This window comes from Carcharhinus amblyrhynchos, chromosome 27, assembly GCF_965287045.1.
Source record: "Carcharhinus amblyrhynchos chromosome 27, sCarAmb.v2.hapA, whole genome shotgun sequence".
Taxonomy (NCBI): domain Eukaryota; kingdom Metazoa; phylum Chordata; class Chondrichthyes; order Carcharhiniformes; family Carcharhinidae; genus Carcharhinus; species Carcharhinus amblyrhynchos.
The window spans coordinates 14,602,507-14,616,692 of NC_137350.1; the positions used below are offsets into that span (position 1 = coordinate 14,602,507).

General features: G+C 43.6%; 1 protein-coding gene across 1 annotated transcript in view; it reads left to right on the forward strand.

The window, feature by feature from the left end:
* Nucleotides 1-14,186, forward strand: part of ngfrb (nerve growth factor receptor b) — a 145,491-nt gene that overhangs the window by 45,365 nt on the left and 85,940 nt on the right. The window contains exon 3 of the mRNA XM_080213443.1: nt 3,237-3,602. Within this exon, the coding sequence (XP_080069569.1) occupies nt 3,237-3,602 (366 nt within the window). The remainder of the gene's footprint in view (nt 1-3,236; nt 3,603-14,186) is intronic.

The following is a 14,186-nucleotide window of genomic DNA, read 5'->3' on the forward strand; positions in this document are numbered from 1 at the left end:
TAACTGGGATCTGGGGTTCATGTCACACTATCTATAACCCCCATGACTTGCCTGGGCTTGTAAAATCTCACTTACTGTCCTGGCTGAAGACAATACACATCTCTTTAACCTATGCTAATGCTATCTCCACTCACATTGTCTGCATCTTTAAGACTTGAATAGCAGGTTAGCTGTAAAGACTTGCATTCTAATCGGTATTCTGTAAACTGTGTGTGTCTTTATATGCCTTTTTCTGATCAGAACCTTGCACACACCATTTCTGAAAGCTTGTGGGATTACAATCAAATAAACTGGTTGGACTTAAACCTGGTGTTGTCAGACTTCTTGCTGTGAGGCAGCAGTGCTGACCAGTGTGTAACCGTGCCACCCTACCCTGCTAAGCCCCCTGACACTAAGGGGCAATTTAACATGGCCAAGCCATCTAACGTGCACATCTTTGGACTGTGGGAGGTAACCAGAGCACCCAAAGGAAAGCCATGCAGACGCGGGGAGACTGTGCAAACTCCACACATATAGTTACCCGAGACCGGAATTGAACTCAGATACCTGGGGCTGTGAGGCAGCAGTGCTAACCACTGTGCCACCGTGCCACTTCTCTGTTAAAACAAGGAAAGTTAATGCACTATTCGTTCACATTTTAATATTTATTATTTCTACCTCAGCTGGCTTTATTTTTGTAGTGAAACATTTGGCTGCCCTTAAGCTGGAAGCCAAAGGTTGTAATTCGTCTGAAGGCCAGCATGTTGCTGCTTTAAATAAAATGCTATTCTTCATATAAAATGCACAAGAGACAAAGGAATAGAATATTTGGCAGCCAATAAAATATTTTAACTCTTCTGTATTTGGATAGATTTTCAAAATGTGGCAAAATCTCAAAGGGCCAGGGATTCTTGTAAAACAAATTTATGTGCACCAGTTAGTGGCAGTTATGTTCAGACATCCATAAAACGCATGTCAATTAACTCTTGGCATTGATGTTCAGATAGAGCAAAACTCTTAAGGTGATTTCCTTTCTGATGGGCAACAGCCAGCAATAAAAGGAAAATTAGCAGCCAATTCTAACGCTAAATTCCATTTTAAATTAACAGCAACATTTTCTGAGACAGCCTTTACCCTGCCAGTCATTTTATAAAATTTCAGCCAGAAGTGCTTTGGCAACTTCTGATCAGGTTTAGATTTAATTACTGTTTTTGAATTATTGTGACGAATAATGTAGACTCAAAGTAGTGGGATGCAATGAACCACCCTATTCCAGTCAACAAAACGGCTGACATTATCTTCTCAAGGGCCTGGCTCCGGAAATATTTTGGTTTGATTTATTATTGTCCCAAATGTACAGCGAAAAGTATTGTTTCTTACGCACTATGCAGACAAAGCATACCGTTCATAGAGAAGGAAAGGAGAGATTGCAGAACGTAGTGTTACAGGATATAGAGAAAGATCAGCTTAATGCAAGATAGGTCCATTCTAAAGTCTGACACAGCAGGGAAGAAGCTGTTCTTAAGTCGCTTGGTACGTGACCTCAGACTTTTGTATCTTTTTCTCAATGGAAGAATGTGGAGGAGAGTATGTCCAGGGTGCGTGGGATCCTTAATTATGCTGGCTGCTTTGCCGAGGCAGCAGGAAGTGTAGACAGAGTCAATGGATGGGAAGCTGGTTTGCATGATGGATTGGGCTACATTCACAACCTTTTGTAGTTTCTTGAAGGGCCCTCTTTTACCATTTTGATTCTAAATGCTGGGTGGGCTTGAAACGGGGAGTGTTTCAGGTCCGATTTTTAGACCTGTTCTCAGTCACCGACATACGCACTCTGCCTGAAAAAAACCAGTGATTCTGAGTCATGCTGCACAAGCCTGTGGGCGGGGCTCAACATGCCCAAAATCCGACAGCGCCAATCAGAGCTTCCAACTGCGCACGTGCAGAAAAAAATGATAGGATGCTGCTCCCCTGCCATATCGCTCCCACGGTGGATAATGGCCCCTACAGATATTGCCCCACCCCCACAACATTACTGACCCCCTTATTCCCTCCCCCCACCCCCCCCTTCCCCCACCGATCACAGAGTGGCAGCAGACCCCCTCCTTTCCCCTCACTGATCTCAGGCAGAATGGCAGTGGACCCCCCCTCCCCCCCCCCCCCACCTTCCCCTCCCCCGATTTCTAGCAAAGAGCCATTGGATGCTCGGCACTTACATCCTCAGTAGCTGGAGCGCCCAAATCGGACTTTTGTGGAGCATGTTTATTTCACGCCGATTCTGGAGGGGCGAACGCAGTGGTAAAGGGGGAAGTGCTGGTAAGGTTGGGCGTGCAGCCCATTAAGTCAATTTAAATGCATGCAAATGCATTTGTGCAGTCCCGATCTTGGCCATTTTTGGGCCTTGGTAAAAGGGGAACTGGTGCGGAAGGAGGCATGGATCACACTACTCACCTCACGCCTGATTTTACCAAGTTTCTGCACCTGAAAACGGGCGCAACTTGATGGTAAAATCGGGCCCAAAGTCTGTGAAGCTGTTAGAAGGTTGTAAAATCTTAATTCATTCTTAATGTCCTGTAGGGTCAATGGTGGTACACTACCTCTGAGCCAGGGCTGCCAGTCAAGACCTACATCAGGGCTTGATGGTCACAGAAAGTGCATTGGCAATGTTGCCAAACAGGTTGATTATCAGAGAGTGAATTCTTCCAATAGCCCTGGTAACAGGAAGTAAGAGAAGGTGAGTTTCCTGGTCAGTCATAGTGCAGAGGGCAACTGCAGACGACAGCAATACTTTGCCAAACATAATCATGGACCAGTCCAATGGTTGCCAATGTCCTGTTAGGGTTTGGCATTGGAAAGAGGAGAAGGAATGTCCGACAAGGAAGGAAATCTGCCCTCAGCCTTTATGTGGCGCCAGCCTTGCTTGGATGTGGTTGACTTTTAAGCATGTTCCTTCTAAACTGTGTGGTCGTGACACAGAAAGCTTAAAGAACCATGGACAAGTCAATCCCTTTCAATCACTGTGCAGTCACACAAAACATTTTAAATTGTCCTTTTACTTGAAAAACTCGGCCGCACACTCTTAAAACAAAATTACAGGGTGCGTCGCTCTTAACTGCTCTCTGATGTAGTCTAAAAATCAACTCAGTTCTTGCGATGGGCAGTAAATTTCTGACCTTAACAGTGGCATCCATGAAATAAGTATGAATCTAAAGAAAATATATGTTTGGACTTAATTGATTGCTATTTCTCTTTCATCCTAGGTGTCTCTTATTCAGATGTTGCAAGCCACATCGAACCCTGCAAACCTTGCACAATGTGTTTAGGTACAAGAGTGATTGAAATCCCTTGCATGGATAACTTTGACACTTCCTGCGTTTGTATGAATGGGTATTATGAAGACCCTGATAATGTCGGAGGAGAGTGCCTTCAGTGTGATCTTTGCGGTGAAGGATATGGGGTACTGGAACCGTGTATTTCTAAACAGAACACAATCTGTGAGACTTGCCCCGCAAACACTTATTCGGACCAGAAGAGCAGTGTTGATCCTTGTCTCCCCTGCACCATCTGTGAAGATAACGAAGTTTTGACTTTGGAATGCACTCCTTTCAAAGACACAAAGTGTGACTGTAAGTTCTCCATTTCTTTTTCCTTGTGTGTCATTCACTGAAAGTGTCAAATCTAAGGGCTAGATGTTGCAGTCAGCAGTGGAATAACATCAACAGCCATTCATTATACTCACACCTTCCCACAGATTTCCTGTGAGCTTTTGCAGTGGAAGCTACAGCAAGTTCAGAGTAACAAGTGAGACAGGAGATCTGGGACCTGTGTAAACAGGACATGGAGCTCTGTATCTCTTTAACCGATCAGATTCAAGAATCATTAATAAGGCATGCAGTGTCTGAACCAGGAAATGTCAGAAAGAATAGTTAATTCAATCGCAAACAGGGGCAGAAAATGAAATAAAGAGAGGGAAAGAAAACATTTTTTTAGAAGTTGCTCAATTTTAAAAAAAAAATCACTGACAGTAACTGAAAGGTGATGAATGAGGCTGCAGGTTAATTCGATTTGATTTATTATTGTCACATGTATTGGGATTCAGTGAAAAGTATTGTTCCTTGCGCATTATACAAACAAAGCATACCACACATAGAGAAGGAAAGGAGTGGTTGCAGAATGTAGTGTTACAGTCATAGCTTGGGTGTAGAGAAAGATAAACTTAATATGAGGTAGGTCCATTCAAAAAGTCTGATGACAGCAGAAGCTTTTCTTGAGTCAGTTGGTACGTGACTTCAGACTTCTGTATTTTTTTCTGTTTGCATCATGTTTTTGCATTAGTTGAAAGTTTTTTTTTGACAGCAATCAGAATCTATCATGTTATTAAAAAATAACTTCACTAGAAAGATAAGCCTCACAATGTCTGATGATTTTTGTGAATACATATCAGCCCTTCCTTGTATCTCTTGCCAAAATGCTGGTACAGCATACCTTTCGGAGGAACAGAATAACATAAAGACCAAACTACTGATTTCCTTGTTTAATTAGGCATTGTATCATCACTAGAAGTTGCTGTCAAACTCATAGCTAATAACAATGAGCGTCGATTGTCTCACTGGCATTTTTACTGCAAAATTCAGCATTGCGGAGGTTTATTTGACAAATATTCGAATATAGTAGCACTATTCTACGTCGAATCACATTGGTTTGATTCAGGGATTTAGTGCCCTGTCATTAGAAGGAACACTCACTAAACTGAACTTGCTTTTGCTGATGAAAAGAAGATAACAGAGGTGTTTAATATATTGACAGGAACAGTTAATGTAAGGTAACTTGGTCTCTGAGGTCAGAATGTGAGTGGCATTTTGGCTTAGTGGTTAGCACTGCTGCCTCACAGAGCAAGGGACCCAGGTTCAATCCCCAGCTTGGGTCACTGTCTGTGCGGAGTCTGCATTGGTTTCCTCTGGGTGCTCCAGTTTCTTTCCACAGTCCGAAAGACCTGGTTAGGTGCACTGGCCATGTTAAATTCTCCCTGGTGTACCCGAATAGGTGCCGGAATGTGGGGATTTTCACAGTAACTTCATTATGATGTTAACATAAGCCTACTTGTGACACTAATGCATAAACTTTAAAAAAACTAGATAATGCTGATTCATTCGGAATTAGAGATTTCATAAGGGCAAAATTGGTCACTGTTGCATCCATTTTCCAGACAGAAAATGAGAGGAGGAGCAAGCAATTAATTTTGAGGAGCTGTGTCCCCTGTCCAAGTATGTCTGAGATATGTTAGATACTACATTGGTTTTGGCTATCATTCCAATGTCATGGCCCTGGGATATGTTAATAAGGGGCCTAAAATACCTTCTGAGGATCCATCCTTAAAATTAGTTAATGTTGTATGGAGCAAGCATAGGCCTGCTTCAGTTAATTCACTGGTTTTATAGACACATAGAAGATAGGAGCAGGAGGAAGCCATTTGGCCCTTCGAGCCTGCTCCACCCTTCAACAAAAAACAAAGAAAATTACCGCACAGGAACAGGCCCTCCGGCCCTCCAAGCCTGCACTGACCGTGCTGCCTGACTTAACTAAAACTCCCTACCGTTCCAGGGATCATATCCCTCTATTCCCATCCTATTCATGTATTTGCCAAGATGCCCCTTAAAAGTCACTAGCGTATCCACTTCCACTACGTCCCCCAGCAATAAGTTCCAGGCACCCACACCCTCTGTGTAAAAAATCTGCCTCATACATCTCCTTTAAACCTTGCCCCTTGCACCTTAAACCTATGCCCCCTAGTAATTGACTTCCATCCTGGGAAAAAGCTTCTGACCATCCACTCTGTCCATGGCCCTCAGAATCTTGTAGACTTCTATCAGATCGCCCCTCAACCTCAGTCGTTCCAGTGAGAACAAACCAAGTTTCTCCAACTTCTCCTCATAGCTAACGCCCTCCATACCAGGCAGCATCCTGGTAAATCTTTTCTGTACTCTCTCCAAAACCTCCACATCCTTCTGGTAGTGTGGCAACTGGAATTGAACATTATACTCCAAGTGCGGTCTAACTAAAGTTCTGTAAAGCTGCAGCATGATTTGCCAATTTTTAAACTCCAGTGGTCCCTGCTAAGGCCACATTGTGAACCAGGGAGGATGTTCCCGATAGTGGGGGCGTCCAGCATCAGGGGTTACAGTCTGAGGATTCAGGGTAGACCGTTTAGAATAGAGATGTGGAGACATTTCTTCACCCAAAGAGTGGTGAGCCTGTGGAATTCATTACCACAGGAAGTAGTTGATGACAAAACATTGAATGCATTCAAGAGATGGCTAGAAGTAACAACTATTAACACAGAAACCATTATAAAATGATTCTTGCTTGCAGATAACTCTCTTGCAGACTGAAAAACCCACCTAAAATCTGCATGTGCTCAGAAACCTCAACAGACAACTAAAACAACTACGTTAAAACAATTACACAGGAGGAAAGGCTCATTTATAAGAACACTGTACTTAAAATAATGCTGCAAAACTTTCCCCCTTTCATTCCCCCACAGGACAGAAATACAAAAAGTAATTTCTTATGCGAAAACCTGTTAGGAGCTTTGCAGTTGTGTTGTGACCTACGCAATATCTCTGGTGAATCTTGCATTGATGGATCTGGAATCATCGACATGGAACTGAGCTGAGAATACTTGAATGAATATTCTTCTTCCATTCCCATAGCAGAGTCAACTTACAAACTTTGAGTCTCAGGAACAACTTGCTGGTGAATGTCCACAGCCACATTACCTTGTTATCAGTAACAGTTGCTGCCTCCAAAACTCTTTCTGAACCTAAGTTATACCGTAAACGAACAACCCTTCCATTTTGCAGCCTTACGACCCAAGATACTGGACCACTTTGGTTTAAAATTCTTCCCGGTAACCACGCCTCTGGTTAATACCCTGATGTAGACGTAGTCATCCAGTTTGAACTGTCTCTCTTTGGTATGATAGTCGTATCCCTCCTTCTGATTCTCTTGTCTCCTCCACACATTTGCTCTGATATCTGGATGAAACAAATCCAGATGAGACTTTGGCTATCTAACCAATAATAATTCAGCTGGAGACAGCCCGGTTGTGGACTGGGGCATTTTCCCATGGTACCATGCAATGTATCCAATTCATCCCTGATCACGTCTGGATACTTCTTAACAACAGCCTCAGTCACCATTGTGTGTTTGATCTTGTCCCAGTTCATTGGAATTTTACTGAGCCAGTCACACCCGAGCAAACTCTGCCCCTTCCCTCCGATTACAAAGGAGGCCTGCCCTTGATTCTTGATGATATGCAATACGGGCTCTAACTGAGCACTAGCCCTTACTCAGACTTTGGACGGCACGGTGGCACAGTTGTTAGCACTGCTGCCTCTCAACACCAGGGACCTTGGTTCAATTCCCAGCTTGGGTCACTGTGTGGAGTTTACACATTATCCCTCTGAATGCATGGGTTTCCTCTGGATGCTTTGGTTTCCTCCCACAGTCTAATGATGTGGATTGGCCATGCTAAATTTCCCCTTAGTGTCAGGGGGATTAGCTAGGGTAAACACATGCGGTTATGGGGATGATTGGCGGTGCAGACTCGATGGGCCGAATGGCCTCCTTCAGCACGGTAGGATTCTATGTGATAACTTCCAGTTGGACTTCTAGGGCAGAGTTTTCTCATCCTGCCCACCATGGGAATTGTAGCCATGAGGAGTGAACCATGCAAAGGTCTTGACCTTGGGTGGGATTTTCCGGCCTTTAGGAGAGCGCTGCTGGAAAATACGAGTTCCCGCGGTGATAGGTAATTAACAAAACAGGCGGAACTGGTATCCAGAGCCCTTTATAAAGCAGGCCCTTGAGCGGGTCCATTTCTCTACCATCACGAATGGGACTTACATACACACATCACAGGCACGTGGTTTAAACTGTTGCTTTATAAAATGAAACACCATTCTTTTCCGGTTGGCCTCCTGAGTTATTACACAAATTATGACTGGGGTTAGAACGGATTATCCTAAAACACAATTCTGGTGTTTTTCAATATAGATTAATAGTTATGTAAGCATTGCTACCAAGTCAGGTTTGTTTTCTTGTTCTGACAAAGGGTCACCCAGGCTCGAAGCATTGGCTCTATATTCACTCTCCACAGATGCTGTCAGACCTGCTGAGATTTTCCAGCATTTTCTGTCTTTGTTTCAGATTCCAGCATCAGCAGTATTTTGCCTTTATCTCTGTTATCTTGGTATTGTCTTTAAGGAGGTACTGATTTTAGAAAGAATTTGGGACTGGGTGGAAATGTCAGTTGCCTTTTACCTCCCTGACTTGGAACTGAACCCAGCCCAATCTGAGGGTGTGGGTGCTCCGTTTACGTGAGTTAACACAGGCGCTTCAAGTAGACACATTAGCAATGCATGCACATCATATTGAAGTCCAATGAAGAGAAGACATCACCCTGCAAGCTTCAGTCATCCTGACTGGCCCCAGTCCAAATTGAAATCAGTAGATTTGACATTGAAAGGATGTAAAAGCCAAACCTCATTCAGCTTCCGGGATGAGAGATTTTCATTCGCTCTTGCATTGTTTCTTCAACAATATCTTTAAAAAAAAAGGAATTTTTGCAGAAATGACTTGAAATAAGTACTAGAGGAACAGACTAGTGTAAAACTTGGTTCCATTAAGAACACATGATCTGTAGCCTCCAGTAAAACATTCACTGCTCATGAGTCATTTACTAGCACTGAATCTCAATAAATCATTGTCTGTATAGGGAGTCACTCACACTGTTGAAGTCTTATCTCTATTGCTCCCATAGAGGCTGTTAGTCAGATGGTCTACTCTCTATGCTGAAGAAATCAATAATTTGAGCTTCATACTTATTCAGATGCTAAAATGTTACCGTAGCCTTTGACAGGTTAAGCGGAATCACTCTGCAAATGCGACTGGACCGAAATACCATAGTGGTTCTTGGATGACAATGGGGAGTGTCTAAATAATTTTCAGAATGCAGGCATTTTTTTGTTGTCCTGTGCAATATCATTTTAAGATGGTACATTATAGATAGCTATCGTCAGGCTAAATTTTTCTTCCTGCATTCTCAAGCTGAGGCGGTGAGTGCACAATCAAGAGGAGACAAGCGCTGGCTCATCCATTGCCACCTCGCACCTTGCAGCCTTCATTCAGCTAATAAAAAAATCCCCTCCGAATTCATGCTCTCGGTATGATGAGTGATGTAATGATTTGTAGAGGCTGAATGGGTGCCATTTATTTCATCTTCATAATTAATGCAGGGCTATTGAAGAAAACATCATAATGAACCAGTCATTATTGTTTTTTTTAAAATCATTGAAAGGCGTTTATTGTCCTCTGCATATCTGGGTAAGGTATAAGTTTGTGAAAAGGTCACAATGCAAATATATAGTACCATGCAGTTTGGCAGGAGCGAACTTGCTCCTTCACAACTGGCTGTATTCCAGATGGGCAGAGGTAATACTAGGAAACCTTGGCTGCTGGACATGTATAGCAGTTTTTGATGAGTGAATAGTAGAGGTCTGGTGATTCTCTGTTATCCTTGAAGTTCGTGCTAACAAGGTGATAATGTGGAGCTGCAGATTCTGATGCTTTTCTATCTGTAGGTGCAGGTTCTGGATGACACTCAGGGAAATGGAGCAGCATGGTGGCACAGTGGTTAGCACTGCTGCCTCATAGCTCCCAGGGATCTGGGTTTGATTCCAGCCTTGGGTGACTGCGTGGAGTTTGCATACACTCCCTCTGTTTCCGCCGGGTGCTCCGGTTTCCTCCCACAGTCCAAAGATGTGCTGGTTAGGTTGATCGACTGTGCTAAATTATTCCATAGTGTCCCAAGGTTAGAGGGACTAGCCATGGTAAATATGTGAAGGTGACAGGGACAGGGTGGGGGGATAGGAGCTGGGTAAGATACTCTGTCGGAGAGTCAGTGCAGACTTGATGGGCTGAATGGCCTCTTTCTGCATTATAGGGATCCTGTTTTATGTCCAAGCCAAGACATTTGAAGTTTAACAAGCTGATCAAACTCCTTTTATGGATTTTCATTCTCCAGGTACCATGTCCCAAGAGGGCACTAGTGACCATGGACTTCCATTGGATTTGTCCAGAAGTAGCCACTCTAACAAGACCTCCCTGTTTTAAAAATAAAGTTGTTAATTGTAATCTAGCTAATTTAAAAAAGGAATTCCTTTAGTACTGTTCTCAAAGTAGGGCAAAATATCATTCCACACAAGAACTATTTCCTTTGGTTATTTGTTTTGAAAGGCACCAATACAATACGACAAAAAAAGAGGCCCAATAGAGAAAAGGACTTGTATTCGTATAGTTTTTTCATGACTACCAGACATCTCAAAGTGCTTTAGAGTCAATTTAAAGTGTAAAGAAGTGGGCGGCACGGTGGCACAGTGGTTAGCAGTGATGTTTCACACTACTGGAAGAATATGGAGGCTTTGGAGAGGGTACAGAAAAGATTTACCAGGATGTTGCCTGATATGGAGGGCATTAGCTACAAGGAGAGATTGGAGAAACTTGGTTTGTTATTACTAGAGCGACAGAGCTTGAGGGGAGACCTGATAAAGTCTACAAGATTATGAAACGCATGGAAAGAGTGGATAGTCAGAAGATTTTTCTCAGGGTGGAAGAGTCAATTACTAGGGAACACAGGTTTAAGGTGCGAGGGGCAAAGTTTAAAGGAGATGTATGAGGCAGATTTTTTACACAGAGAGTAGTGGATGCCTGGAACTTGTTACCAGGGGAGGTAATGGAAACGGATATGATAGTGACTTTTATTGACAAATACATGAATAGGATGGGAATAGAGGGATATGGTCCCCGGAAGGGTAGGTGGTTTTGGTTAAGTTGGGCAGCATGGTCGGTGCAGGCTTGGAGGGCCAAAGGGCCTGTTCCTGTGCTCTAATTTTCTTCGTTCTTTGATCTTTAAGGCGAAGGGAATCAAGAGGTATGGGGGCAAGGTGGGATCAGGCTATTGAGTTGGATGATCAGCAATGGCCAAAATTAATGGCGCACAGGCTCAACGGGCTGAATGGCTTCCTCCTGCCCTTATTATCTATATTTTTATGTTAACTCCTTTATAATTGAGGAAAGAAATTGAGGTAGATGTTAAACTGTTTTGGCTTCACAGCATTTTCGCAGTGACTTCATTGCAGTGTTAACATAAGCCTACTTGTGCTGCTAAGGAATAAACTTAAACCAGCTCATGAGAAAGGATCTTTCATAGAGCTGGTTCTCTCATTTACTAATGTATTTATTGAAAAAAATATCATTTTGGGAAATAGAAGATGACAAGTGATTAACTTTTGTACAAACTGGATAAAGATAGGCTACAGACAATGTGTTAACTTTATTGCATCCATCACCAGCGTATTTGTACAAATCCTACCGTACCCCATCAACAGAAAAGCTCACGACACTTGGTTTTCTGGCTGGGGAAATTAGAAATGTGTGTCACATAAAGACACAGAAAAAAGACACAGAATGTCTGTGCGACATTCCTCACAATGGGATGTGCAGGGGCAATAGGTTGGAACCTCAGTTGAAGAAGGTTAATGTTGGATTACCCCAATGGGTCCTTATCTTAATGGGAATAGGTCCTGGGTGGGTTGTGATCAGTGCAGACCCGATGGGCCAAATAGCCTCCTTCTGCACTGTCAGGATTCTATGATTCTATGATATCCCTTTAAAAAGTGGGCAGCATGATGGCACAGTGGTTGGAACAATTGCCTCAAAGTGCCAGGGACCCGGGTTCAATTCCGGCCTTGGGTCACTGTCTGTGTGGAATCATAGAATCATAGAATCCTACAGTGCAAAAGGAGGCCATTCGACCTATCAAATCTGCATCAATCACATTCCCACCCAGGCCTGAACCCCATAGCCCTATGCATTTATCCTAGCTAGTCCCCTGACACTATGGGGCAATTTAACATGGTCAATCCACCTAACCTATACATCTTTGGAGTGTGTGAGGAAACTGGAGCACCTGGAGGAAACCCACGCAAACACGGGAGAATGTGCAAATTCTAAAAGGACTGTGATCTAAGCCGGGTCCCTGGCACCATGAAATGGCAATACTAACTCCTGTGCCTCTGTGCCATCCACCACTATGTGGACTTTGCACATTCTCCCTGTGTCTGCATGGGTTTCCTCTGAATGCCCCGGTTTCCTCCCACACTCCAAAGATGTGCGGGTTAGGTTGATTGGCCATGCTAAATTGACCCGAGCGTCAGGGGATTAGCAGGGTAAATATGTGTAGTAACTTGATGGGTCACATTGAGAGTAAACTACACCAAAGGTCACTTGGAGACTGAACTAGGGAATAGTTGTTCCTCTAAGTTTTGTTTTGTTGAAAAAGGTTTAGGTTAGGTGGATTGACCATGCTAAATGGTCTCTTGGTGTCCAGCGATGTGGGTGGATTAGCCATGGATAGGATTATGGAGATAGTGCTGAAGGGGGTAGATACTCTGGGCAATTATACGCAGAGACTCTAGATATAAGGGATACGCTGGGCAATTTACCACCTGGTTTGTTTTATGTTCTGTGCTATGAGTTTTGGACCCTCTACGTAGCGCCTCCCCCGATATTAAAGTTGAGGGAGAAATTGTCATGTGTACATTAACACAAGTCCCGCCGGTCTGTAACTCCCAGGTTGGAAGACAGTTATTGTACTCTATTTCCCAGTTAAAGTTTTAAACAATATTCCTGAGACTGGGGCCTCATTGCAAAGTGCAACAGCAGCAGCTGTTGCTGGTGTCAAGTTTTCTATAAAATGGAAGTGTTTTACTGCACGATTCACACTTTGCTTGTAACCTTGCATCTATGTTTTCACCCTGTAGCATTATAAAATCTTACACGGTCCCCTTGAGTTATACGGGATGCAGTTAAAACTTAATAATTAGCACTTAACTTGCACACATGTGAGAGTCGCCACTTCTGTGATCCGCTGTAAGGGATTTGAAATGCTTCATATGGGGGTAACTGCCAAATATTCCTGAATCAAAGCATTTATATGTACTCTGCACTTTGATATACTCTAAGGAGAGACCTCAGAGCTTTGACAGATTGGGACCAAAGGAACAATGGTGGCTCAAGGGGTCAAATGATTTATTTCCTTGTCAGGAAGCAGAGGTTATAAAAGGGTTTATTTGGGCTGAGGAGGTATGAAATTATACTTCCCTGACATATTACAGCTCAATGAATTGATAATTTATAGGCTCATATCTGTAATGTCCCCACCCAGCGACTTCCTAAATTGTCAGGGTGCAGGGTTCAGGGAACAGAAACGCTGGGCCATATTCTCCGACCTCACCCACAGCTGGGATTCTCCAGTCCCGCTTCAGTGAGCGGAGGTTTGTCTGTGTGCCAAATTCTCCAATCTCGCTGGCAGCGGTTGTTGGGACCAGGGCAGGGGGCGGTCGGGGGGGGTGCGGGTGGTGAACAGCCAGAGAATTCCAGCCATTGTCAAGCGGGTTGGGATGGGAAATCGGAGAGTGGATCCTTTCTTAATACCTCATGATTGGTTAAGAATTTCAGGTTTCAAAGAGGCTTGGAGCGAGGGGTTTGAATCAGTAAAGGAACAGTGTGAGGTTTGAATCAGTTTCCTGGAACAGTGTGTGTTGGAGCCGACGAGGGAGCGAGCTATCTTGGATCTGGTGCTATGTAATGAGGCGGGTAGAATTAGGGACCTTGCGGTGAAGGATCCTCTTGGGGAGAGTGATCATTGTATGGTGGAGTTTCTGGTGCAGATGGAGGAGGAGAAAGTGGGTTCCCGGACGTGCGTCCTTTGTTTGAACAGAGGGGAGTACGGTAGGATGAGAGAAGAATTGGCGAATGTGGACTGGGGGAGCGCGTTGGAAGGTAGGTCTGCTGAGGAGCAGTGGAGGATCTTTAAGGAGCTCTTTCTTGGTGCTCAGCAGAAATTTATTCCGATGGTCAAAAAGGACAGTAGGAGGAGAGGTAATAAGCCGTGGATAACAAAGGAGGTGAAGGAAAGTGTTAAATTAAAAGCGGAGGCGTTTAGAGTAGCAAAGAGTAGTGGGCGAGAAGAGGATTGGGAGAGGTTTAAATGTCAACAAAGATTGACAAAGAAGATGATAAAGAAGGGTAGGAGAAACTATGAAGCTGGGCTTGCGCTTAATATAAAAAAGGATAGCAAGAGTTTTTAT